This window comes from Falco biarmicus, chromosome 2, assembly GCF_023638135.1.
Source record: "Falco biarmicus isolate bFalBia1 chromosome 2, bFalBia1.pri, whole genome shotgun sequence".
NCBI lineage: Eukaryota > Metazoa > Chordata > Aves > Falconiformes > Falconidae > Falco > Falco biarmicus.
Window position 1 is genome coordinate 55810038 of NC_079289.1, and position 26875 is coordinate 55836912.

At 38.8% G+C, this 26875-nt stretch overlaps 1 protein-coding gene across 1 annotated transcript in view; it reads right to left on the reverse strand.

Annotated features, from left to right (window-relative positions):
* Positions 1–26875, reverse strand: part of ABCC4 (ATP binding cassette subfamily C member 4) — a 163708-nt gene that overhangs the window by 9588 nt on the left and 127245 nt on the right. Inside the window, exons 26-29 of the mRNA XM_056327964.1 lie at positions 26398–26553; positions 22322–22411; positions 21681–21853; positions 14725–14830 (exon numbers count right to left, since the gene is read on the reverse strand). Coding sequence (XP_056183939.1) covers positions 14725–14830; positions 21681–21853; positions 22322–22411; positions 26398–26553 — 525 coding nt within the window. The remainder of the gene's footprint in view (positions 1–14724; positions 14831–21680; positions 21854–22321; positions 22412–26397; positions 26554–26875) is intronic.

Below are 26875 nucleotides of genomic sequence, written 5' to 3' on the forward strand. Positions count from 1 at the left end.
CTGTTGTACAATTTTAGAGTGCCCTACAGCCATTCCACCTATAGGAATCCAATGCAAAGTTATGCAGAATATGGAAATACAATGTTTGTGAAACTAAACAAAGCAGATTATAAGATTCATTGTGTAAGAAAGAAACAGAGGCCTAAAACGGGCTCTGAAGTAAACAGCTGTGGGTAAAAACCACGCAATAACCGCCAAGATGGTTAAGGGAGAATAAGTAGGTCTTTTGGATTAGAGGAGGTGAAGATGTAATTAAAGAAAATGAGGGTGTTGCTGAAAAGATAAACAGTTTCTTGCATCAGTTTCTACCAACTACGTATTAGAAAGACACTTACCCCTGAACCTACTCTTTCTACATAAAAAAAAAACAAAAACAAAAAACAACGAGATGCCACCAGGACATAAGTACCCAAAAGAGAGGAAGGAAGAAGGAAAAAACAACAGAGAAATTAAAAAGGCATTAAGTCAGTAAGTAACAGAGAATATATACAGCCAAAAATATCAGAAAAACTTAAGAATAACCTGACTGAACTTCTAAGAAAAAATTCTCATACCAGTGACTCTATTTAAGGACTGCATGGTACCAAAACCTGCATTTCCATATTGCAAAGCCTTATGGAACTCATTCAGGGAACTTCTAGACTAGCATATGTATTTTGAGATAAGACAACAATTCAGGTAAAACAATCATTAAAATACAAGTAGAAGACACAGATCACAGGCAGAAATTGTTCTCCACAATTTTAGCAAAAGTGAACTGTACCTCACAAATCTGGTACAATTCTTAATGCACCACAAGAAAACTAAAGGAGAAATGGTTTATATGGATTTCCAGAAAGGTATCTGGTGTAACTAAATAGCTGTGCTACAAGGGACAAGAGTTTTTCAAGAACCTGGACAGAAAACAGAGATTAGAAATAAACAGTGCATTTTTCTTAATGGAAGGCTGAACAGGTAGGAACTGGTGGGAATCGCATCATTCTGGCATATGCTGTAGCTACATATGTGTTAGTCATCAGAAAAAGGAGTTATCAGAAAAGTGACAAACCTGCAAATGACACAAATATGAGTAGGTAAGTCTAGACCAGAGGAGATTCAGATACACCTAAATAGCCTAAGAAAATGAGAAACAATAGCAGGGGAAAGTCAACATTGACAAATGCAATGCACTCAAATACTTAACTGGCTTATAAATTAATGGTATTGACTCAAGAAAGAGATTTGGGTACCAGTCTACAAGTTCAATACTTTAGTCCATGTGTAGGAGTAGTAAAGTTAAAAAAAAAAGAGAGAAAGAATTTATGTGAAAAAACAAAGTAGTTCAGAAAATATTTTTGTCCTTATATAAATAAAAAGCTGAATAAAAATGGCATGCTATTGAAAAAGATATTGCCACAACGAGGGACTTCAAGGACTCATAACCCAAACCATAATTGTGGTGTACATAGTTGTAAGAAAAAAAAGAAAAAGAAAAAAAATCTAAAAACTGGAGCTGTTGATTTCAGGAAAGAAATTAATAAAAGGTATTATGGGGACAACTTCCAAAATAACAAAAATAGTTTGCAAACTTCTGTTTGAAAGAAGAAGCTCCAAAAAGCTTGGAGACAAATTCAAAGTCCTGTGAGGAAACTTTCCAACATGCACTTTGCCTGTGCAACTGCTTAAAGGAAAACTGCTTTATTATTAAAGGAAAATGCAAAAATGCTGATGGCCAAAGGCTTGGCAGACCTCCAGGCAGCCTGGACCCCCATTAATGACAAAACCCACAATGAAGTAGCATAGCCAAGCTGATCCCTTTGCCTGCACTGGTGTGAAAATTACACACTGCCAAGATCACCGCCGACTTGTTTGATACCAGGGACCCAACACCAGGGGAAAGGTGCCCACTCTTTTGCATCTGGTTCAATTGAGTATATGACACTTCAATGGAAAATAACTCAGACAACAACAGCAGCGTAATTACACATAGTTTTATAAACTGTATGCACAGAAACCTAAAAAAAGTTATTTGCTATTTTCAGAAGCTTGTATTTTAGAGAACTCTGCTTATACTACTATTTTCCTCTGCCACCGATTTCCAATAACGTTTGATATACAGCTGAAGAAAGTGCTCATAGAAAAATTTTAAAATATTAGTAATGTTGCAGAGCATAATATATAGTCATTTAATATACAATGGATGCAGTATTCCATCTGCAAAGGTACACCTGCGCACATGTTGATTTTTCAGTGTACTTAGTCCTATCCCATTTGATCAGAGTATTTAAGGATTAATTACAAATACAGTTTTAACAGCAATCTTTTATATACTACAGTATGTCACAGCTAAAGACAGCTTCTTAAAAAATGTAAAAAAATTATTTAACAGATATAGTTCAACGTAACAATTAAATTGGGGTGCCACAATACAGGACATCTCTGGTGACTTGAATAAGTAAAGTTTTCCTCAGCATAGCACCAGATTATGTAACCACTCCTTTGGAAGGAAAGCAAAAAGTATGTTCATTAAATGTGTTTCTTACAAGTACATAACTACAGCAGAGAAATAGAGTTCTGTTAAAAAAATTATATCACTGAGGTATTTGAATTTTAACATTAATTTTGCAAATATCTGAAACAACCACAAACATGGACAATCTTTCTTCTCGAGAAAACCTGGGAGAGAAAACTTTTTCTGTCTGGAAAAATTCCACTCACATTTTAAACAAATCATTAATTTATTCACATCCTTATTTGGGGACCTAAAACAAACTTGTGTTATGAAAATAGAACAAACAAGTCATGTTACATTTTAAAAAATCTGAAATGAAAAATAAAGAATGAAACTGAACAGACATATCACTCCTACAAGTCAGCAATACTCTATAAAACCTATTCACCAAGGAAAAATGCTGTTTCTACTAACTGCTGTCATCTATGAGACAATGGAGAAAATTTAAGCTGATTTACTTGGTAGTTATACATTTATATATTTATACATTTATTAAGAAGTGCTTAGACAAAGAGATAGGTACTCTTCTTTGAAGAAATATGTGCTGATAAAATTTAAATAAATAAATAGGTACTTTGGCTAAGGTTTTGCATATTCTTACTCAATGACTCCAAGCCAAATTAAAATCATTAGGACTTCAAAAAGCCAGCTAATCATTCAGGAAAGGTGGAATTGGGTGTTTACCAGTCACATATTTTCTATCAACTTGCATGCAATGCTTATCGCTGCACAAAGTAACCTAATCGAACTCAGATGCATTCCAAGGCAGTTGCACCAGTGGAACTTGATACAGAAAAGCCCGAGAAGCTTGTAGCTGGCAAAATTGGGTGAGCAGGGTGAATATGGAGGACACATGCAGGAGCACGTGACTCTGAATCAGGCTGGGATTTCATTATAGACTGTAACACAGATATTGATAGAGGGGGACAAATCATTCAACTTTTCAGCTCCTCGGTCTGACTCTGTAAAATAAACCAAATAAAGACTCACAATCATTCTGTGGGAGTTAACTGTCTGTGAAATACTTAAGACAGCCCAGAGTAAAATAAAAAGAAACACAAAAAAGCTATATAACCCCAAAGTAGTCATATGTAAATCAGGGCCAGATTCTCCACTGTCTTGCATTGGCAGCTTCGCCTGCACTGTTCTTACATTTGTAGTCACAGCCTTATGACTTCAACAGGATTTTCTCAGGTGGAAGAGTAACTCTGACAGTACAAAATTTACAAAATTGGCTGCTGATGATCGTGCAAAAGAAAGCATGCAGGAAAATTCTTATTCAAAGGAATTTACTCACATCCTTGTGTAAGGTGAAACTGATCTTTACTTATAGGTATCTAAATTATCCTTACTCAAGCAGCACTATTCAGACATCTTAAGTTCAAACAGGGCTCAAATGCTACATTCTTCTTCAGTAAGATCCTCTCATGCCACCCAATTCCACTCCGTCTAATGGTTCATCCTGATTGAATAGTCTGGGGCGATGGCTGCTCATCACAGCTATGATTTTTTGCAGAATGATAAGCATCATGTTGAGTAGAACACAACATAATTTTCAAAAGCACTTTGTTTTAGAGGCATAAAATAATATAGGAAGAATGAGATTAAAAATGTGGCAGGGAAGGACAGAGAAACAGAAAAGTAGTATTTGAATTGGATAATTTGCCAATTGCAATCACAAACGTGAAAATGGAGTATTAGCCATTTAAATGTGTTGTTTATATTAACTCCAGCTAGCACAAGACTATTTGACAATGCCACAAAAATGTTGTTGAACTAAATTTATATAAGATTTGCAACTAATTTAGACAACTAAAATACTTGTCTGTTCGGCCTCTTCTGTACCCTTACCAGGGTATCTATCTCCACTTTGCCTAGGTCCCCCACAAAGTACCCCAAACTTTGCAGTATTTCCATTTCATAGCCTCATAGTTTAATGTATTAACCATGACAAAAAAGCAAGGAAGACAAAAAGAAAAACATAAATTGGTGAAAAAGAAATAAGAGACCCATTTCACAAAGAGAAGAGAGAAAAATGACAATGAATGATGGGGATACTGCATCAAGATAGGCCACTTTTCCAGCAGAGACCTAGGCAGCAGAACCAGGACAGCAGATTTTCTTCCTAATGATTCCTGCAACTAATCTGTATTGTTCTGTTGCACAGGACTTTGGAAAAGCAAACGTCAATTCTGTAAGTGAATTTAAAATCTTCTTTGTGGATTAATGTAAGTAAAAGAAGTGTCACTAGCCACAGAAAGAGAAAGAACATGGACCCTAAAAAACGCTGTAACAAATACCATGTAGTTATGGCTATCCATAGACAGAAAAAAAGAAAGTTCTAAATCCTGCATTTTCTAACTTTCAGCAACAAAAGCAGACAAACAAAGAGAACAATAGTTATAAAACACTCTGAGGAAAAAAAAGCAGTCCAAGGTTGGAAGTGTTCACCAACAGAGGAGGGGGGCATGGGAATTTATTTCAATTATTATTGAGGAATGACTAGTATTCCTATTCACGTTCATCTTCACCATAAAGCCAGAGGGGAAATGGGACATTTAAGAGTTGATCATAAATGTTTTTATTTCCTATTCAAAAGGAAAATAATTCAAGCAAATTATCTCCTAGGGAATACATCTGATTTAATTTAGACTTGGAGAAGACATCACCAAACAACAAAATTTTTATTAAAGTTCAAAACTCTGCTAGGAGTACAACTTTGAACAATGTTTTCCTCAGAGAGCATACATCAAGATGATCTTCAACAAAGTCCTGGGAAGAGGAGAATATTCAGGAGATGCTTCTGGTTACATCATATTATAAGAAATATATTTACTCGAGACAATACATAGCTTTGTGGGAAAGAGTCAACAGCCTGCACTCCAGTTGGCATTAAGTTCAGATGCAAGCATGTTCTGTCTCTTCAATCTCACCACGGTTTGTCAAAACAGATCAGAAACACGTACATACTTCTCTAAAGAATCATTTATAAATATCAACCTATCTAAACAGGTTTGCAAACATCGAAGAACATTGAGAAGCCTGCAAATATAACTCAGGAACTATTTAAAAGTGATTTTTTTTTTCTTTTTAAGGTCGTCGTCCTGTCCCTCTACGTTGTGTCCCGCACCCCCCCCCCCCCTTTTTTTTTTTTAATTTTTAGTGGTGAAGCTTTGTTTAGCTGTCTTTTGGGTTTTTTGTTTTTTATTTTCAGTCTTTAGGTTTCATCTAAGCATTCCCCAAGCTCCTTCAGGGTTCCTACACAAATTACCAGTAACTCCGGACAAATTTGGTGTCAGGTAATGTACAAAGCAGAGCACACTTGGGCATACACCTTCTTATAATCTGAATTATTATTTTCAGACTTTCCAAATATTTCACCTCAGCAGAGCTTAACTTTGCTGTAACAATGCCAAATCTGCCACTGGTCACTGGGATTTGACATGTACCCCCCTGTCCACCTTCTCCTACTTCAAATAAAAGGTAACTTCAGACATTTTGTTTTGTAACCAGAAATAGTGGATTTCTTTAAACTGAAGTTATTCTTGAGCTATAATTTAGGGAAAACCAAGCATGTGATGCTGCCTAGTAAATTGATCCACATATGAGTTATCTTTACTTTTCTTGCAGAAGCTTAAAAATCTATACCTTGTTTTACTCCATCTGATGGCATGCCACTGTAAGCTAGCTAGAATGTTGTGGGAAAAAATATCAATTATGTATGCAATAATGAGTCTTATTCTACCGATAATCATTCAATATTAACTCCTTCTCTATCTTGGAGGAAAGAAGCCTGTTAACCAGTCACTGCAGATGCTTCTTGTATTGTTCAGTTTCCTCACCTCAAAACGTCTGGTATTCCAGTGCAAGTTCAACCTTTCCCTTACAGAGTATAAAGGGACCTCATGCCAGTTCTTCCCAACAGCTGTACATGCTGACAAAACACCCTTGGTCAATCAGTAATGACTGTTTCCACCACTGTAAAGCCACATTTCTCAACTGGGATTGCAGAATGGCTCAAATGTTGTCCTGAGGTGATAGAAGATATTACTTCAGTTTAAGAAATCTCACTCTTTAATAAGACTTTTTAGGGTCTCAGAAAGTTAGATAAGCTACAAGGACATTATACATTTCAAGAGGCTAAGGAATATTGTTGCAGATGACTCTGCATGTCTCTTGGTTTTATCAGTTTCTGATGACAATGAACTTGTGGCTCAGCTGCCCCTGCACACAGTTTTACCTTATCAGAAACTCTGCTCAAAGCATCGGCCACCAGCATGTGCTGTGCTAATTTACTTTTAAACAGTAATACAGTATTTCTGGGAGAGAAAAAAATAATTCTCTAAAGACATGTTAGTATTTCTAGTATGGTCTGGATTCCATACCATTGTCTTTAAAGAAACACTATCCAACTGTCCTTATACTGATGGAAACACATTCATACACAAATGTCTCACAGAATCAAGGTTCATCAGACATTGGCTTCACTTCCTGCAGTAATTCAAATCCAGATCTTTATTTGAATGCTCCCAGCTGAAGTACTGCCTCAATAATTAGTTGTTTTACTCAGGCAAAAGAAGAATCTGGCTGGGCAGCCCTCTTGAAGCGGGAGCAGCTTTTAAGACCTCAAAGATGTCAATGTTCTGACATGTAATGACTTAAAGCTGGCAAAGAGAATCAACAATCCTAGTATCTTTTCAAGCTCAGTGGGATTTTGACTCATTTCAGAGACAGCTGGGCCAGCTGTGATATTTACAACTGTCATAGACACTATCTCAGCTGATAACACTTGCTCTGATGCACGACCATGGAACATAGCTCAGTATTTTATGCAAAACCTGGGCTAAACACCAATATAGTATCTTCTCTTAATGGTAAAGATGTATAAACTACTCAGCTTTGAAAACTATGTTTCACTGTTGATATTTGTTGAACTCAATTATTAAATTCCAAGAAGGAACATGGAAGGATCTGGTTTTCCCTTGTGCGTCGCTAAACATCAACTCAGTTTCAGAAGATCTGGGAACAGTGAAAATTGCCTTTGTTCAGATTCAAAACAAAACTGGTAATTTCTGAAAAATCACTTGTTAAATGCTCAGCTCTTGCAGAAACTTTGCAAGTCCTGAGTTACCAAATGAAAGGAGAAACCTAATGGTTCCCAGGGCCTTTGCTCTCCATCAGTAGGCCAGATGGGCTCCAATACAGTCAAGAGCCAAGTAGGTGGGTTGGGCATTCATCACACACAAGATCTGGTGGAACTGCTTAAAAACTCCGAAGAGTCTCCCTGAAATATTTCGTCAGCTCTTATAGTTAAGTGATATTTCCTAATTTTTCACAATGGATTGTTTGGATCCTGAAAATCTAAACATCCAGACAATTCACCAGTCACAGAACACATGTATACAAGCAACGTTTTCACTGTGTACATACTGATACTGATACTGATCTCCAGGTATGCTGAGACCAAGTATTCTTTCACCTCTCCTCTGCAAAGCATCTCACCTATCACCATTATTTTCCATCTTCTGCTACATGCAGGTCTCCTTCTGTGACTATCCTTCGTATTCTTATCTTCACATTTCTTTACCCAAGACTTTGGTCCCATAGCACAGATGGGATTTTTCTTACGTTGAATAAAAAATAATGTTTAGTTCTAATACTCCCTAGCCCACATTTTCAAGACAAAGGCTTAGTCAAAAAAAGACTTTTATTAGTGTTTGTTCCTTCTGAGTAATGACAGCAGGTGCAGAAATAGGAATGTAGCAACTTTACTGTGGATTACTGGATTCAGATCCACAACATACTTTAAGGTTTCTATAAGAATTAGGTGCCTAGTTTCAAAAATTGGGCTTTCATTACCTCATTAAGCTCCCATTGCATTCTTTTAACAGAATAAACTTCAATAGCACAAGTATAATACGCAATAATATCTCACCACATTCCAGATACTGGGCTAATATAAGGTCAAAACCTTTTCCACTCTGTATTACAGAACAAAACCCCCAAACAAACAAAAAACCCCCACCTAATACTCATTTTATACCCTTGCAGTTCTCCTACTTCAGAATTTTGAACAACTGAACAACAGCTCTGAATGTTGCCGTAATTACTTCTGTTTTTTCACAAAGTTTCTTGTTTTGCCATCTCAGGCTCCACAAAAATTTATGGTCTTGCCAACTGGCCTCTCTTAGACATCTTATGCACTTTGAGGGCCTGTATCTAACAGCAGGTTCCATCAATGAAACAGTCCTACATGTACCTGCTTAAGGTGAGAGTCAACACTAATGGCAACACACCCAGTCTTCACAAAGAACTGTTCTACAACTGGGACTGAACATTTCTTTATCTTGTGACTCACGGATAAACTGAATGTCTAAGATTTCCTGTAACACACATTTGTTTTCCAGCAGTGATATTTATATAAGTGGCACAAAAGCCACCAAAATAAGAGCCAACAGACCGCAGCTTTTATGGCATTAACTCAGTAATACTAATTCAAGTGTACCACCACTACCTTTCCCACATTCTCTACACCTCCATCTGAAGCTGGACCACTGCCGTGAAGGCTCACATGAAGGTATCAGTAGAGCAGCTGGGGCTCCTCCACTCCTTCAAGAACTCTGCTTCTCACTGGGATTCAGACTCCCTCATGCTTATTCTCCCTTTAGCTCCATGATTGCATTTCTGGCAGCACAATGCTTCACAAGGCAGGGTGGAGACTGGCCTTAACCTGACTGCCCTGTGTATGCTGGTGGGTATGGCATCTTCCCGGGAATGGGGAGCAACGCATCCGGACCCGAGACAGAGGACAATGTAGAGCACTGATCTGTGCACTTCCTGGAAGAATGTTGTCATCATCCCCATGCTAAGGAAGGGCAGCACTGCCATTACTATCGTGTTTGCTTAGGTCTCTATTAACGCTATTGCTTCACCTCCAACTGGATGGATGAAGGATACTAATGTGCAGTACTGGGTCAGATACCAGATCTCCAGAGCAAGACAAGCACTCAGACCTTGTCTACTGCATAGCATTTTCTGTCTAGCTGTAGGTGACTGCCCTTTCACCATGCAAACTGCCTGGACCTCTCTCTAGAGCCTCCCCTTTGCTCTCAAGACGTTTACACCTACTCTTGGTGGACTGATTGCCCTGCTGAGGTTACATATACATGAAAAATGGTGCCTGATTTATGACGCCCAGATGTTCCACCATGGTAAATGTAACATCAGAAAAATGAGAACAACTGAATGAGGGAGGCTTACCGGAAAGATGTGGGAAGCAATTTTCTATTGACCAAAAAAAACAACTCAAGTCTGGCTGTGAAGTACATTGTATTGTTACCCTGAATATTAGTCATTTCAGAATGTAACCACAACAGGTTTTCCCATAAATAAATCAAATCTCTTCCCATGCTTCTCTTCATCAAAACCTTCCAATTTGAATGACAGTTTTTAATTACTAGATCAAGTTCTGCTTGCATAAAGAGTTTCCATTTCAAAGAAGTGTTGCACTGATATGGAAAGTCTCTGTGGAGAAACATCCTTGTCATTGGAAAATGCACAAGTTTTGACTGCTCTGTGGCTTTCCTATAGAGAGACCATGGCATAGCATATAGAGCAAACAACCGCATCAGGCTCTTGCCAGATGCATATACTTATTTTGCTACTGATCCACCATGTCCCTGGGTGAGTCTTCATTTCTGTATGTTTCCGTTCTCCCTTCTGTAAAAACACACTTTCTAAAATTTATTTCTCGACCTGGAGAAGGAAGCAGAGAGGAGCGGGAGGAATGGGTGATGGGGATTTTATGAGATCTTATTCGAAGTCTTGGGAGTGGTGCCTCTTGGCTGCCCCAGGCTGCTCCTGGCTGTAGATGCAATTTACGTAAAAGGTCCTTGCCCTCTAAGATGAAGACAGGACAGGGAAGCAGCTGTTCTGCTGGTGGGGAAGCTGTGTGGAACGAGGGTGCCAGTGGAGCAAGCCTGAGCTGAGCTTCTACCAGGATTTGCCATCACAGAATAGGCAACTACAGCATTTATCTCATCCTCCCCTTCTGCCAGGGAACAGGGTGGCTGCCTGTGCCAAAGAGCCAAAACGGGTACTGCTAGCACCTGATGGGAGGAATTACAACTTGGGTTCTCAAACTAATTGAAGAAAAAGGAATGAGAAAGTGTCCTATGAGACTCTGGAGCAACACAGAGGGAAGGAGAAAAAAAAAAGTCTGAAAACCGCTGGATTATAATTTTATGGCAGTATTATTTGATGGTCTGACTTAACAAGTCTTTCCAACTTTGGTTCCAAAGATTGTATGGATACTTCCCTATCTCACCCAGGTGTTTGAAGTTTAATTAATTAATGTTTGTAAAGAGCGTTACAATTTCCAGATGAAAGGTCCTATGCAAGTGCAATGTAGCATTACTCATTGAGGTGATTGGGTTAGAGAGTATCACGTTACACAATACAGCTCTTCCCTCAATGATTTTAAGTGTTTGAAGTTCTGATAAAATGTGTTTATCAGTAAGACAGATATAATGGAAATACTCTTAAGGCGTGACCTGGATTATGAAACCAGAGGTATGGTTTTGGGAATGGAACAAACGAGAATTAAAACAACTCCTGAGGCCAGATTTGTCTACAGTTCTATAAAATGTATTCTGTTCTTCCTTTTTTTCCTCTTCCAGTAGGCTTTCCTTCTCTTCTAAAATAGAACCGGTTATTATGATGGGTGTGAGCAGACATGCAACAGTTCACGTTCAGTTCCTATTTCCATACTCATCCAACTTGACATTTTCTCAAGACTTTCTTAAAATTATTTCCTGTTTGTTTTTGGTGTTTTTTTTTTTTTTTAAATGTTTGGATTAATGCTAAAGGTGAACATTTTCTTTTTGGGAAGTTCTGCTTTAAACAGCAATTAAATTGAATTAAATCAAAAGCTTGTGGACAACACCGAACTGGAGAATACGCTTAAGACAGGGCTGACATTCAAAACTCTTTAGATCTAGACAGGCTAAAGGAAGAGGTCAGCATGAATTTCATGACACTCAACAATGACAGATGCAAAGCCCTGAATCTGGAATGGAATAACCCCCTGCATCAGTACCAGTTGGGGAGTAACTGCCTGGGCATCAGCTGTGCTGAAAAGGAGGTGGGGTCCTGGTGTTCAGTAAGCGAAACAGGAGTCAAGCATTGGACCACGGGTATCAACAGGAGAGCAGATCAAGGGAATTGCTTTATTCAGCGCTCATCAGATCAGATCTGGAATACAGTGACCAGTTTTGACCCCTCAGTACCAGAAAGATGAAGGTAAATTGGAGCAAGTTTGAAATATGGTCACCAGAGCAGTCAGTGGACTGCAGTGTTTGACCTGTGAGGAGAGGCTGACTGGAGCAGGGCTTGTTCACCCTGGAGAGCAGATGACTTCAGGGGATGTAACAGCGATCTTCCCATACCTACAAGGAAGTTACTGAGAAGGCAGAAGCAGGCTCTTTAGTGAGATACACATTAGGAAAACAAGAAACAATTGCCATAAACTGAAGGGAGGCTTCCACCAGATATAAGGAAAAGAAGACTTCATGGCAGATAATCAAGCATTGCGGCAGGTTGCCCAGAGAGACTGTGGAAACCCCATCTTTCAAAGTTTCCAAGACCCAACTAGAAACAGCCCCGAGCAAGCCGATCTGAAATTAGTGCTGACCCTGCTCTGAGCAGAGGTTAGACCAGAGACCTCCTGAGGTTCCTTTCAATCTGATTCAATGGGAAGGGAGGCAAACCCTACGTTATGTTCAGGCTGCGTACACTTGTTCAGGAATGGGCTTGGACTTCTGTGATTAAGAGTGCTGAACATGTTTGCTCAAAATTTGTTTGCAAAATAACTTCACTCATTATTTGTGAAAAGACAATTGTTAATATTCCAACTGCCGGGTTCCACCTTTGTTGTTCTCTCATTTTCTAACAAGCTTACCATGATAGCAAACAACAGAGATCTGGGATGGCTTATGAATGGAGACCTTACTCCATCTAAAGGTCTCCATTAAAGGAGAAACAAAACCAGGGTTTTAAATCATACCAAGTAATGGATATTCTTTTTCCTTGCATTTTTGACACATACTTTTCTTATTCTTCCAAAATTCTGCTATAATTCCACTAGGAGTTACATGCCTGAGCAAACCAAGTAATTAAAAGTGTAACAAAAGCACACCTGCCATAACTCTGATCATTCTAAATATGCGATCATATTTCTGATTTGTCCAGAAACAGAATCAACAACCGAATAAGGATCTCAAGAAAACAGGTTTGTTAAGGGGTCACATGTCAGTTTCCTCCTTTTTTTTTGTTATATGCTTCTGACCTTCCTCTCTCCCCCCCAAATCACAGAAATCTGTAAGATCAAAATGGAGTAACGTAAAAAGATGAAAAATATTTAAGAGTTACTAATGACTGTAGAATCAAAGGCACATCTTCTTGCAAATCTGTTCCTTAAGACTCTAAAGAGGTCAAAGGCATTCACAAAAGACTATTAGACAATATATAAACATAAATGGACTTTTAGGAAACTAGAAATCTTAACAGTGGCTAAACTGAAACAACAAGGTTAAGAATACTGTACAGACCCTAGAAATGCAGTAGAGTAGCTATACAGTTGGTAATAATACTGAGCAGTTTGGGGAGAAGGATGATTTCTGTTCTTTGAATGATTTTTGGCAAAAAAAAGTAAAGTAAAACATCCAGTTTTCATTACAACTGCATGATATTAAAGGTAAAACTAAGAAAATATCTTCATGGAAAGAGCATTCTGTGCATAACATGTTAATGGCTGTTAATGAACCAAAACCCACAGAAATCCCTTTGGACAGCTAACAAATACACACAGCTATTAATTAGGTCACAGTTGTTTCCTCACAAATCTTTTGTTCACTTTAGTTGTAGAAAACACCAACATATCCATTAGACCTGTGGGGAAGTATTCACCAGTGAAGAAAATATTTATTTATTATATGTTAAATGCTTGCAATTATATGACTACTTATGGCAGTTCTGCTGGTTTCTCTTTTTGTAAGTAAACTATAATTACTCAGGTCACAATCTATTCTACTCCTCAGAACACCACTCACCCTAGTAGATCCAACTGTTTTATTTTGTGTACTTCAGGCAACCATTGTAATTCCATTACAGATTTTAAAATGTTTTGAACATCTAGTAAAAAAAATACGGAAAGAATTAACATTCTTCACTTTCACAAAATGAAAGTTGAAGAAAGTATGTCTTTATGGTACGACTGAGGTGAAAGGTAATTTCTTCTTGAAGCCCAGATAAATTTGAGTTCCACTTACAACATGGTCTGCCCACTACATCAGTTCCTTCATTAACTGGCTGTGAAGAAAATGTTTGCAAAGGGCTCCTGTTTCTACTGCAGAAAATTGCAAAACCGAAGGCTGCACATCATTTCAAGGACACAAACCAGCCCAATTTTCTGAAAGCCCAAAGACTACCATTGCCTTTATGAAAACAACCAGCAAGTATTTCCTAATTTCTATGTGTGTGCAATGCACTGTGGGGCAGACAAGATGGTAGAATGGGTACTTCACAGTGGCAGAGTATATCACTGCTCTTTTGGAACAAAAATGGCAGAGGCTGCTGGATTGGTAGTGCTTCATCTTTTCTGTTTGAACCTTGCTTTGGATAGCTGGTCATGTTCATTATCTTGCCTGTCTAGTTCCACTTCTCCCACCACCACCCTTGCCCCACAGCAGCTGCTGCCTCCTTACCTCCATGTCTCTACCCCAGAACCTCTACCGCTTCCTCCTCACACATCCCAGACTGGTAACTACTGTCACTGCCTCCCTCAGCCCACCAAGACTGAATTAATAAACCTGACTGAATCCATCTGACTCTAGCCAGAGCCTCTCGGGTGTGTCTTCACAGGCTCCTAGTGCTGGCAGAGTTTATTTGCTCAGGTCTGCTGCTGTGCCTCACCTGCAATGAGTTCATGCCTCACAGGCTGGAAACCGCAGGGCCAGACAATGTAAGAAGTCTTTTCAGGTCATTACTTCTACAGTTTTTTGAGTTGCCAATCACAGTAACTAGGATAACTAAGTTAACTAGGATAAGTCTACAGTATGACTTAAATCTTTGTCCATTTTTGGATCAAAATTAAGAAAAGCAAGCTAACAGCCTTATTCTTCTTAAGGGGAAAAAAAAAAAAAAAGGGTGAAGAATTTTAAGCAGTTATGTCTTACCATAATCCTATCACTGTCGATAATGGTGTTCAAGCGGTGTGCAATGGTCAACACTGTGCAGTGAGCAAACTTTTCACGGATCGTCTTTTGAATGAATTCATCCGTTCTGAAACACAGCAAGAGCAATGCAGACAAAAATAAGATGTTTGCACAGATAACTGAATGGCAGGCAGGTTTTATGACTTCATCAAACATGATTGTACAGCAGGAAATATGCTTATGAAGTCATTACAGTGCTTCTTCCTCTCGTTATATTAGATAACTTGGAGGCATATCATGAAACATACTCCAAAATCTCTTCTCTAATACCTGAGGAGGAAAGAGTTTCTTCCTGAAAGCAGAGCACAGGTTTCATTTCAGGAGACTAATTTCTCAGGCTTTGATTAGAGAATGGGGAAAATTCTGCCGAGTCAAATATTCCTACAGATTTCTACACCATTAAAAAAATCAATGCTATTTTCTTTCAGGCTTTAGTTTGTGCAAACAGTGAATAAAAGTTGATGAAGTAAATACCCTTCATTGTAAGTAAAGTGAAGAATGAACACAAGACAGTCTATAACTAAGCGGGCTGGTTTTGCTTGGGATAGAGTTAATTTTCCTCACAGTAGCTAGCATGGGGCTATGCTTTGGATTTGTGCTGGAAACAGTGCTGATAGCACAGGGATGTTTTTGTTACTGCCGAGCGGTGCCGACACAGAGCCAGGGCCTTTTCTGCTCCTCACCGCACCCCACCAGCGAGCAGGCTGGGGGGCCATAAGAAGCTGGGAGGGGGCACAGCCAGGACAGCTGGCCCCAACCGACCAAAGGGACATCCCATACCATGTGGTGTCATGCTCAGCGTATACAGCTGGGGGAAGGAGGAAGGGGGGATGTTCAGAGTGATGGCGTTTGTCTTCCTGAGTAACCGTAACGCATGATGGAGCCCTGCTGTCCTGGGGGTGGCTGCCGATGGGAAGTAGTGAATGAATACCTCTGTTGTGATTTGCTTCTGTGCATGGCTTTTGCTTTACTTATTAAACTGTCCTCATCTCAACCCATGAGTTTTCTCACTTTTACTCTTCTGATTCTCTCCCCCATCCCACCCAGGTTGGGGGGAATGAGCGAGTGGCTTTTTTAGTTGCTGGGCGGGGTCAAACCACAACACTAAGGTTCTTGACTTCAACTGCAAAAGGGGATTAAATAAAGGAGGTGGTTGGTAAACTAAAACTAGGACTGGAGTAGGTCAAGAACTTGAATACAGGAAAAATAAAACTTGGCACATTCCATAAACTAAAAGCACAACCCAAGGAAAGGGATAAAAGCTTTCAAGTTAACAGCCTCGACCTACCATATGAACTAACCACCAAAGAAGAGGACATCAGGAGGACACGTAAGACTTGTAAAGAATGAAAACTTAAAGAGCACAGATACTAGAGTACAGGGCTGAAGTGGTAACTGTTACATATAAGGCTAAGAACTGTGAAGAGGAAATGCAATTATACTGTAAGATACCTTAGATGCTAAGATGTTCTTTAGATGTATAAACAAGCAGTAAGGCAAAAGAGATGCAATACTCATAAAACTAGAGATTATTCAAGTAACTAACTGTACAAGTGAAGCATTGACACCACCTAACTTAGGGCATACCAGTGAGGCTAAAATGTGAAAATCTATACAGTCCTCTCTTGAGTCAATGAAAGGGGAAAGGCATGGCTAGAAGGTGAATCGGAGCACTAAATCAGGCAGCCATCAGGTGATGAATGGCCTCTAGAGGCACCTGACAGTCCACATTGCACGGGAAGCCTTGGCTCCCAACCTGGGCTCAAAGCCAGGCCATCAGAATACTCACATATGGCCCATCAACTTTCAAAAAAAGCTATGAGCGGCAACAATGGAGAATAAGGTAAAGGTACAGAAACTAAAATTCTCATCCAAGAGGGAAGGAAGACACAAAGAACTCAAAATATACTGTGGTTAGTTGGACCAAGGAAGTTCCAGCCTGGAAGTCAGGCACTTGAAAGCACGTCTCATTTCCAGGATTTCTATTAAAATATGAAATTGAACTTTCATATATGACTGGAGAATAATAAATGCTGTAGATAAATCTAAAACAAGACAAAGGAGATATCTGGATAAACTGGTATATTTAGGCAGCCGTGCTGGCTTCAATCAGTTGCTTGCAAAGACTTAATTCTTCAAATTGTTAAAAGTAACTGGAAAATCAAATCAAATACACCAAAGATTCATGCAACATGCCTTCCTCTTACAAATTATTATTTTTTAGACGGAAGTAGTACTCTACATTGAATCTTTCTGCACATGATAAATATTTGGTATCACTTCATAAGTTAAGCAAAAAGAATTGTTCTGATGCCACCATGTTAGGAGGCACTAACAATAAGTAGTCAAAGACAACTTTGGAAGAACAGGATGACTTAGACGAACGGAGTAACAATTAAGTTTCCACTGTAGAAAGAACAAGCTCATGCTCTGAAGGACTGAACATAATTTCTGTTACAAACTCAGTTTAAGCAATCGGCACGACAAAGGAATAGACAGATCCTTGCTGATGACAGGACAAATCATCAGAGAGAAGGAAGACACACACACACAGAATTAAGTAAGAGTTCCCATGCATGCTGTCATCTTCATGCGGGGACAGAAACATTTAAGCTCTGTCATAAGCTTAAGAGAATTGGGTTCTGGGCTGCAGTCTGAGAAGGCTTAGTCCTCCTGCTCCTACTTCCTAAAAGAAGCAAAAGAACGTAGTGGGAAGCAGGTGTTTCTTAACTTCTCCTTTTGAACCAAGGCCAGTACTCAGTCAGGGAAAGAGAAGGGATGAGAAATCAGGACAGAGCCAGACTCTAGCTCTGTGTTAACAGTCTCCTTAAGAAAAGGAAGTTGTTCATCATTAATGTCCCACATCATAGCAGTATCAGTGCTTTCACCCCAGTATTAATGCATGTATCTTTTTGTGCTGTCTTCTCAGCAACACCTCAACGACCTGAGTACTCTTACTGTCAAAAGAAAAAAATCAGGGCCATACATGAAAACATTCAGTAGGGAAGAGACTTACACAGACAGCAGGATGTGTTCTCTGCAATGGTTAGAATAGCAAAACAGAAACAAAAGATTCAGTATTCCCTAGAATTAAAGAAAAACGTTTTCTTTCCTTATAGTCAAGCTCAAGGTGATGTTTCCTGCAGAGCTACTATGGAGCACAGAGGATCACAGCTTGCTCAGGAATTTTGAAAACAACTTTTTAAAGGGTTCCAAATGACTTGGAACTCTCAGGTTATTCTTACTGTTATCAGAGGAGAATGCCTCATCCTTGAACATCCCTGTTCTCTGCAATCATTTACTGTAACTTTATTATGTGCATTCCTTATAGCACCACCTCTTCCTACATTTACAGTAAAAATTGCTTCCCATTCTTAAATAGATACTATCAAACTACTATCAAAAAGGTATTTCTTGAATATAAACTCATCTTTAATAAGAAACTGCTAGCCATATTGTGGGTGTGACAAATATCCTAAAATGAGACTACAAAGTAATCAGAAACAGACCTAATAGCTCCATCTTCAAATATCACAGTATGAAATCTCAATCAGATCCTCTCTAAGGTTAAGGGTAGATCTTGGGAGTATAGTTTTTGGGGTGGCAGGCAGAAGTACCATCAGTAACCTCCAGGAGACTCTCAGGGAGAAGACTGGAAAGGAAAGAAAATCTAAAAGACTGAGAAAAGGTTCTGTGTACAGAATTACATGCTGACAGAGTGCAGAGACTATACTGCATGTCAATTAGAGTTGTCTACCCGCTAGGAAACTGCCAAAGGAAGCAGCATTTCTGTCCTTTTTCAGTGCATAAATGGTCATTTTGTGGCACCTACCCACACTGAGAAAGTGGCCAGGCAAGTGCAAAGTGATTCTATCACCCACCTCCGTGAATCAAACCCCATCATCCTTCAGGCACATTAGAAACCAACCTGATGCAACATGAATATCAAAACCAGGTCTGCTGGATGACAAGAACTCAACCCTAATCTGATTATATGAAAATGGGAACCACAATACTCCCTATTGCAAGGAACAGTACAATAAGAAAGCACAAAATGGTGCTGCCCCACTGGCACCATGGTTTGAGGATCTAACACCAAGTTTCACAGCAACCCAAGATCTGGTGTAACCTGAATTAGTTGACTGTAAAAAGAAAACTATCTAAAGACCAAGAATAAATATGACTTGAATAAGAAGCAACCAAGCTGCTGAAAGGAACACTGGATAAATCATTATCTTCAGTCTAATGTCCTCCTGGGATTGTTCTGGAAGCGTATCTCACACTACACAATTCCTGAGTGGTTTTAGATAATTTCTCCAAAAGAGAAACAGTTAAGAGATAGCAGTTAGATGTGATGAAAGGTTAAACCTTACAAGGTTAAACTGGCTAATGAACTGAACTATGTGCAATGGCTGATTTTACCAGACTTCATGAACAACCAATGTAAAAACGTGGCAGTGGACTGGTTCCAAAAAGTTTTGTCCTCTATAAGCAGTAAAAATACGAGTTAACGCATAATACTGTAGTGAACGCACAAAAAGCTTGGTAAATTCAACACAGTATTTAAAAAAAAGTCACAGTTACTAAGGATTTTGTTTCAATGTATCACAGAAGTGACTACAGAAAGATCTTCAGCTCTTCTGCTTGATTTCATACAACATTCCAGAATGGTTCAACTGCTTTAAAATGACCTCATTCTTCAGGATGAGAATGCTGGCTTCAGGACCAAGAAGATAAGATCAAATTAAATGTCTGTCAGTCATCACGTAAAACATACAAGTAGTCTGACTTAGGGCAACCTTCTTTACGGCAAGCTCCTCCTTGTCCTCACAACAGTGCTGACACCCCTGCAGCATGCAGAGCAGCTGGCAGCTACAAGGAGCAAGGAGGAAAATCAGGGTACATATGAGAGCTGGAAGATGTAAGGAGGGAGAAGGATGGACTCTCCATTCCTTCCTTTCACTCCTTTGCTCAGCTTCGCTCAGTAGCAGACAAGAATGGCCTAGCTGAGATGGAGAAACACAGTGGGGAGTCCTTCAGCCCTGAGGAAGGTACACCGCACACCTCTCACCTTGCTGTCACATCCACTGCCTCATACCACCTCATTCCTCTCTCTCCCCCTCTCATCCCCAAACCCTGCCTTCTCATATTTGCTTCCAGGTTGAACTGGAGAAGGGACACAGTTGCAGCAGTGGTTGAGGCAAAGAGATCAAGAGCCAGAAAACAAAAAAAAGTAATAACATCTCCAGAGCTGGCGGCAGCTCCCCATGGTTTCCTATCCCAGGTGCTTGATACGAGGTGTGCTTGCCACCAGGCTAGACAAGGGTGCCAGGTATGGGGGTTGTGCTTCAGAAGAGGAGGAGGCTTTCCTTACATGCCAAAAATGCCTCCCTAACTGCTCAGTTAAGCAACCCACATCAGCATTTCCTGATGAGTGTCCTATCAGATTGCACAGCTGAAAAATACTTGGCTCTAGTTATAGCAACACATTAAGGAAAAGGCAATAATGACTTTTGAATTCAAAGAAGAAGTTCCAAGTTATTATTTGTATTGTTATGCCTTGAGTTGATACAAACAAACATTTACCTTATTATAATATATATTGCAGCACACATTAATCAAGATCAATTAAATGGATAGTGCAAGTTGAGAACACACACATGCGAGATGCCAAAATAGGGAGGATGAGTAAGATGGTATTAAATTTCCACAGCTATGATTAATCACAGTTAATCTATCAGAGCTCAGCCAAAAATAAACTAATAGCCAAAAAAGAAAAGAAAAAAGAAAAAAAGAAAAAAAAAGAAAAAAAAGAGAACCTCTGGGAAAGGAATCCACTTCTCTAAAGGTTTTAGAAATACACTGTCAGCTGAACTGCAAAGCTACCCTAGTGGCACCACTTCTCCCCCAAGAAGATGTTATAAAAATGAGTCACGCCCAGATGACATACAAAATCCTTAATGCATCTGTTTGAGGGACTTGCTGTGTTATTGTCCTCTTTGGACTTCGAGTTCTCCCTCAAGCCATAGTTTGTTGGAACTATATATTCAGCCCAGACTAATTGATGCAGTACGTTTGCAGTATTGTTTCCAAAATATTTCCACCAGCGTTTCAAATGTTTCAAAAATTAACAGTGGGGGTACTTAGCTATTGGAACAATTTAACAAGGGTTGTCATTGAATTTTTTTTTTTCTATTGAGGTTGGATGTTCTTCTAGAAGTACGCTCTAGTTCAAACAGGAATGAATTCAGGAAAGTTCTGCTGGCCTGAGTTATACAAGACAAAATAATGAATGATAAAGAGTCCCTCCTGCAGCTTCAAACATCTCCAAATACGTTTTGCAATTCCTGTGGTGTTTAGGACAGCTTACCTTCCCACCCACCCTATTTTATCTGTAACTTATTACACCGACATCTGAGCCATCTGAAGGGATAGCATCTCATAACCAGGAGTATCCGGTTTTGCTTCTAGCCATTTTTCACCTTTCTAGTTTTGGGGCTTTTAGTGGGGCACATAATTAAGTAATTAATTAATTATTTCCAAGAGACTTTTCTTCCAGAAATCAACAGATCTCAACTTGTGTCATGGCTATTCTGACGTTACTATGTGCATTTCCAAGGAGGTTCTTGTCTTCTTGTCTATGGCTGCAGGACAAATAAACTTTGAATATTAATTTCCCTGCTCTATGGAATGCACTGAAATTAGGGATATTTTCAGCGTTTAGTTTATATCATCTGCTCTGTAGCCAAAGCTCAACCACCCCATTTTGAATAGACAATTACGTTGCTATCATTAAAAACATAAAATAGCAATACAAACTACAAGAAATACAAAGTATTTAAGTTCATCTCTACAGTACAGATGATCATATTAGAAGAAAAAACATCTCATCTTAATATGACAGGTTTTGTTTTTACCTTGGGTCCACATTTGCTGTTGCTTCATCAATGATAAGGATCCGATTTTTTTTTAGAACCGCTCTGGCAAGACACACCAGCTGTCTCTGACCAACACTAAAATTAGACCCAGATTCTGCCAGCTGCGTCTCCATTTTATTAGGCAGATCTTCCACAACCTCCTTCAGTTGCACCTGTTGACATGTCAACATATTGTAGGATGAGTAACTCTCTTTCAAATCAGCTATTGTGTGTCTGATGACACAACAATAAGTATGCAAGGTTTACCTTTTATATTCTGACACAAAATGAGTAAGTGCCAAGTCGGATTACACAGTGTGTCAGTTATTAGAATTCTAAAAACATTAAAGCACATTGTTAAGAATCTATTAATGTTCATTAAAACTAAGATACGAATCAAAATGTAACCAAAGCATCATCCCAAAGGGTAATTTTTTCATAAAAGACTTATATAAAAATATATGTCTACACACACATGCACAAACACACATATAAAAGCATGCACACAACAGTCCTCTTTTTTCAACAGCTATGTCCTTATCAAAGCTGATGAAAAACATCTAAAACCCAATGCACACTAGCACTAAAGTGTTATTTGGGTTGTAAATACCAGATGAACGTTATTAGATTTAGTAAGTCACCTCTTCCAAGACATTCCACAGCTCTTCATCGGTGTATTCATTGAAAGGATCCAAGTTTTTCCTCATAGTTCCAGTGAATAAAACAGGCTCCTAAAACCCAGTAAAATTAGCATTCCATTATAAACACAGGTTTTATATTGCCATAGGTAATTTAATAATAATCAGAACTAACCTATATCAACAATAGCACAGAAATATCCAACAACAAGCTACCTTTTATGAAATGCAAAGGAGTATTTCACAATTGCATACTGAAAGGGGGGGCAGGAAAGGCAAGTGTTCATCCAGTCTGTATGAAGATAATTTACTAAACAGGACAGGTCTGTTTGCAAATTGCTGTACACAGTTATGTCAGTACTCGAACGGGCATTTACATGCCACTGTTTTGATGCCACAAGCTATATATATACACTTAAATGAAATCACTGCTATACTCCTGGTATTGTTAATGAAAACCAGCAACTACCACTTCCAATGAGCTCACACTCCTAAATTACGTTTGGACAGTTTTGAAAATGTGTTTTTGAAGTACATAAACCAGAGAAAATCAAAGAGCACACAATGCCTTTCTGGTTTTCCTTCTCTGTTTGATTGTTGTTTTTTCTCCCCATTTCATACCGTAGGAGCTTGTAATTTCACCACCAGAGCTTAAGAGGAACAATTTTCACCATTTCAACACAATGTTTAAACCTACAAACATAGAAGTGAATCTATACTGCCACAGCATCAAAGCAAACTTACAACTGGAGCACTGCTGGGCAAAACTCTAACTCAAAATACACCAGGGAGTCAAATCAGTACCTTCTCCCATCTAGGTACCAGTGTGGGTTTACCTGTCGTCGAAGCAAGTTTTGTTCTACTTCAGTTCCCAGTCAGACCAATAACAGATCATTAATCAAATTGGCATAAATCAATTTTCACTGGAAAATGTAGTGTTTGAGAAGTGGGAAGACTACTTTTAGTCCACAACTCCTTAAGCAACAGATCAGTACTCACTAATGTGAACTGCCAGACCTGAGAGTCATGCACTGACACGACTTTAGGGCTTACTCCTCTTAATACCACACATAAAGACAACAACAACAAGTCAAAAGCTGTAACAGTGCTAATCACAAATGGAGACCATACATGATGTTGCCAGTCTTCTTTAAATTGGAGAAATCTTATGCAGAACGTTTTCTTTTTTTCTCCCCTAGGAAATAAAGTCTAACTCGCATCAGATAACTTCAGCTTACTCTGAGATTAACCTCTGCCGTGACTTATGCCCCATCTAACCCTAGTGATGCCCAGCTCCAAAGGGCTGCAGCAAATCAGAACAGAATTTAGACCTTCACCTTTTATGTGCCTTCATTTCTGAACTACTCTAAGTGGTATAAAAGGATTAACAAAGACAGAACGTGCCACAAGCAATGTAAAAGAATGTATGCGTTTCTTGACATAACATGCCAATTATTTGAAACTATCTGCTGTATTGGCAACATGTTACTAAAAACCTGCTGAATGAACAAAAGCAGTTAAAAAACAGTAACAGGTTAAAGAACATTTTTCTTTCAAAACCACCTAGAAAGTAATTTGTTTAACAATACATATTTTAATACACGTTTTGGTGTGTTTTGAAGGTATTGTTACGTTTATTTTCCTTTTCAATCCATTTTTATAGGTTGGCAAAATAAGAGGCTGAATATATAAAGTGTTCGTAACTATTATAAAAGTCCTAACTACAGACACGTACTGCAACAGAAGATAAGGATATTTTTTAATTATCATTTCTGACACAGATTATTATTTAAAATAGTCTGGTTTATGAGAGGAAAGTAATAAGACAAACCTGTAAATAATTGTTGTAAAAATGCTTGCAGTCAGGGAGGCAGACAACATTTGCATAGAAAAGATTTACAAACACAACCTTCACACAGCTCCATCCAAGCAAGCAATTAGAAGCCTAAGCACATTTTTATTTCACCAGGCAGGTATTTAAACTCACATATAAGAAAACTTCATTCTTGCCTCATCACTCTCTAGGAATGGTTCTGTTTAGCATGTTCTATGCTATAATTTTAATAAGCATCTCTCCCTCTGGTTTCTTAACTTCCCACATAACAATGAAAATATTTGCTGCAAAGTAACTAATGTTATATTACTGTCTCTATTATTGACATTACTATTAACACAGTACAAGACAATGCCTATCACTCGGTTAATTACAGTATAAACCTTATTCCAAACCCTCATCCTGTTCTTACTGCAACCACTTCATAGTTTTTCACATTTTTAGTGGAAACAAGTCATCCCTTATGTGGAAAAGAAATGCTACCTGCTAGCCTTTGGACACTTAAACCCCTTTGGGACCATGATGAAAACTCTATCATATAAACTTAATAAATGTCACAGAATTCAACTGGATTAAAATAATTTTACAACCATGTCAATACACCATTGTATGAACCCCCCCATATAATTAAAAGCAGTGAACTTTGAGCATCTGCATCGCTCAACATGTAGAAACTATATTTGACCAGCAGTTTTTCTGTCTCTGTACTCTTATTTTATTCAGCTGGGTTGAATTCTTCCAAACGTAGATATCACCTGCAATAGCTATGGGTAAGGCTTTCAAAAAACTAGACTTGAATGAACTGATGATCATCTGCTTTCAGGAGAAAAGAATGCTGCACACAAAGAAAAAAAGTGGAACTTAAATCCATGTAGTCTTCTTTACATACAAAAGATGACTAGTTCCAGTGAGTATCTCCACTATGCAACAACAAAGCCTTCAGTATGCAGAAACAAAAGACATCCTGCATCAGGCAACAACCCAGCTGACGGGGGAGTAACTTTTTTTTTTTTTTAATAATAGCATAGCTGCTTCTTTTCTCTGACTTCTGTTCGGGGGGGCGGGGCGGGGGGAGCAGGTAATCAAGAGAGGCTTAGAACAACTGTTCATTACTATTTTTATCAGATTCTCAATTATAAGAAAGTAATACGCTCTAAGTGCCATCCTGCCAAGAGGCTAGCAAACCTTCAGATACAAGATGATATAAGGACTCTAAATACAGTTTTTGTAATAAAATACAGAGATCTGAGAATTAATGCTAAACATGGCAAACAAATTCCTATAGTTTCCAGCCTACTGTTCCATCTACCTGCTAGAACATTCCAGACAAATTATTTTCCAGAAACCTGACTTTGCACTTGTGGCATATGAACTTTTTCCTCTTCCTCCTGCTCCAGTGGAAAACAAATGATCACAGAAAGTATCAGAGCTCTCAATGAAGCGTGGTAACCTGCATAGGCTCTGCCTTCAGAAGTTTTGAGCTCATACCTAACACTTCTCTGATTCAATGTCTCATTTGAAAGTAAGACCGTAGAAGAGAAGACCTATGACCTACCGGACTTCTGCGAACTTCCCTTCTTCGGCTCCAGCACCAGAGATGAGACTATTCCCAAAACTGCCTTAGTTTTTTTCCTGTATTGCAGCCTTTCCCACATTCAGCTTCTAAAACTCATCAAATTTTTGTTTATGAGCCATAATGACCCACTCTTTTGTCTGTTCCCTTGGTCTCCTCCTGTCCAACCATTTCTAAATAGTGGAAAGGCCAGTGGCTCACTTCTAGTTAGCACATTTACTCTTTACAGGTCTAGCCTCAGTCGGTTTGTACAGGGGTGTGAAAATGGTCCCTCAAAGTCCCTTACTAAGGAAGCTTCATGTAATGCATCAGGTAGGAATTTCTGCAAAGGATCAAGTGACTTCAGAGGACTTTTGAAGACTGCTATATTCCTGTCAGATTTTCTCTGTTCTTTCCCAGACTACAGGAGGACAGCATACTGCTAACACCTACTCACAAGTATTCCAGAAAATCAGATGGGGAACAAAACTAGGAAGAAATTGCTCCGGTCCCCAAAGCTGACTATGCTTACCTTAAAATAGTAAAGACCTTACTCAAGTAAGAATAACGCTTTGCTAAAGTTTCTAAGTCTACTGCATACAGGGGTGCAGGGGGAATATATACCAACAAGGCATTTTAAATACTACAGCATTATATTGACAATGTTTATAGCAGACCAAGTCACTCTCTTACCTGAGGTATAATTGAAATTTTCTTCCGCAAGTCATGGAGTCCTAGCTCTGATGTCAAGTATTTATCAATCCAAATCCTTCCTTCGGGTTCCGCCAAGCGAAAGAGGGCTGCTATCAGAGAGCTTTTCCCAGCTCCAGTTCTTCCCACTATTCCAACCTACAGAGCAAGCCAAGCTTGTACAATTAAACTATGAGCTTTTCAGAATAAATTATTTTGTCAAGCAACAGTTTTACAACATCACAGGATTTATAGTAGAACAAGGACCAAATAAAACTTCTTTATAATTAACATTTTTCCAAGAGGAAGAAACCTCCCTCCCCAGTTAGTTTGGATTCAGGTGACATTTGGATACACAAAAATTTCTTTGATCACGTTCAAAGGTGGAAGATTTTCCCTTAATGTGTGGTGTTTCATTGTGTAAACAAAATAAAGTGGCACGGTGTATAGAGTTATGTGATTCAAGGCTGCTAATTTTTAT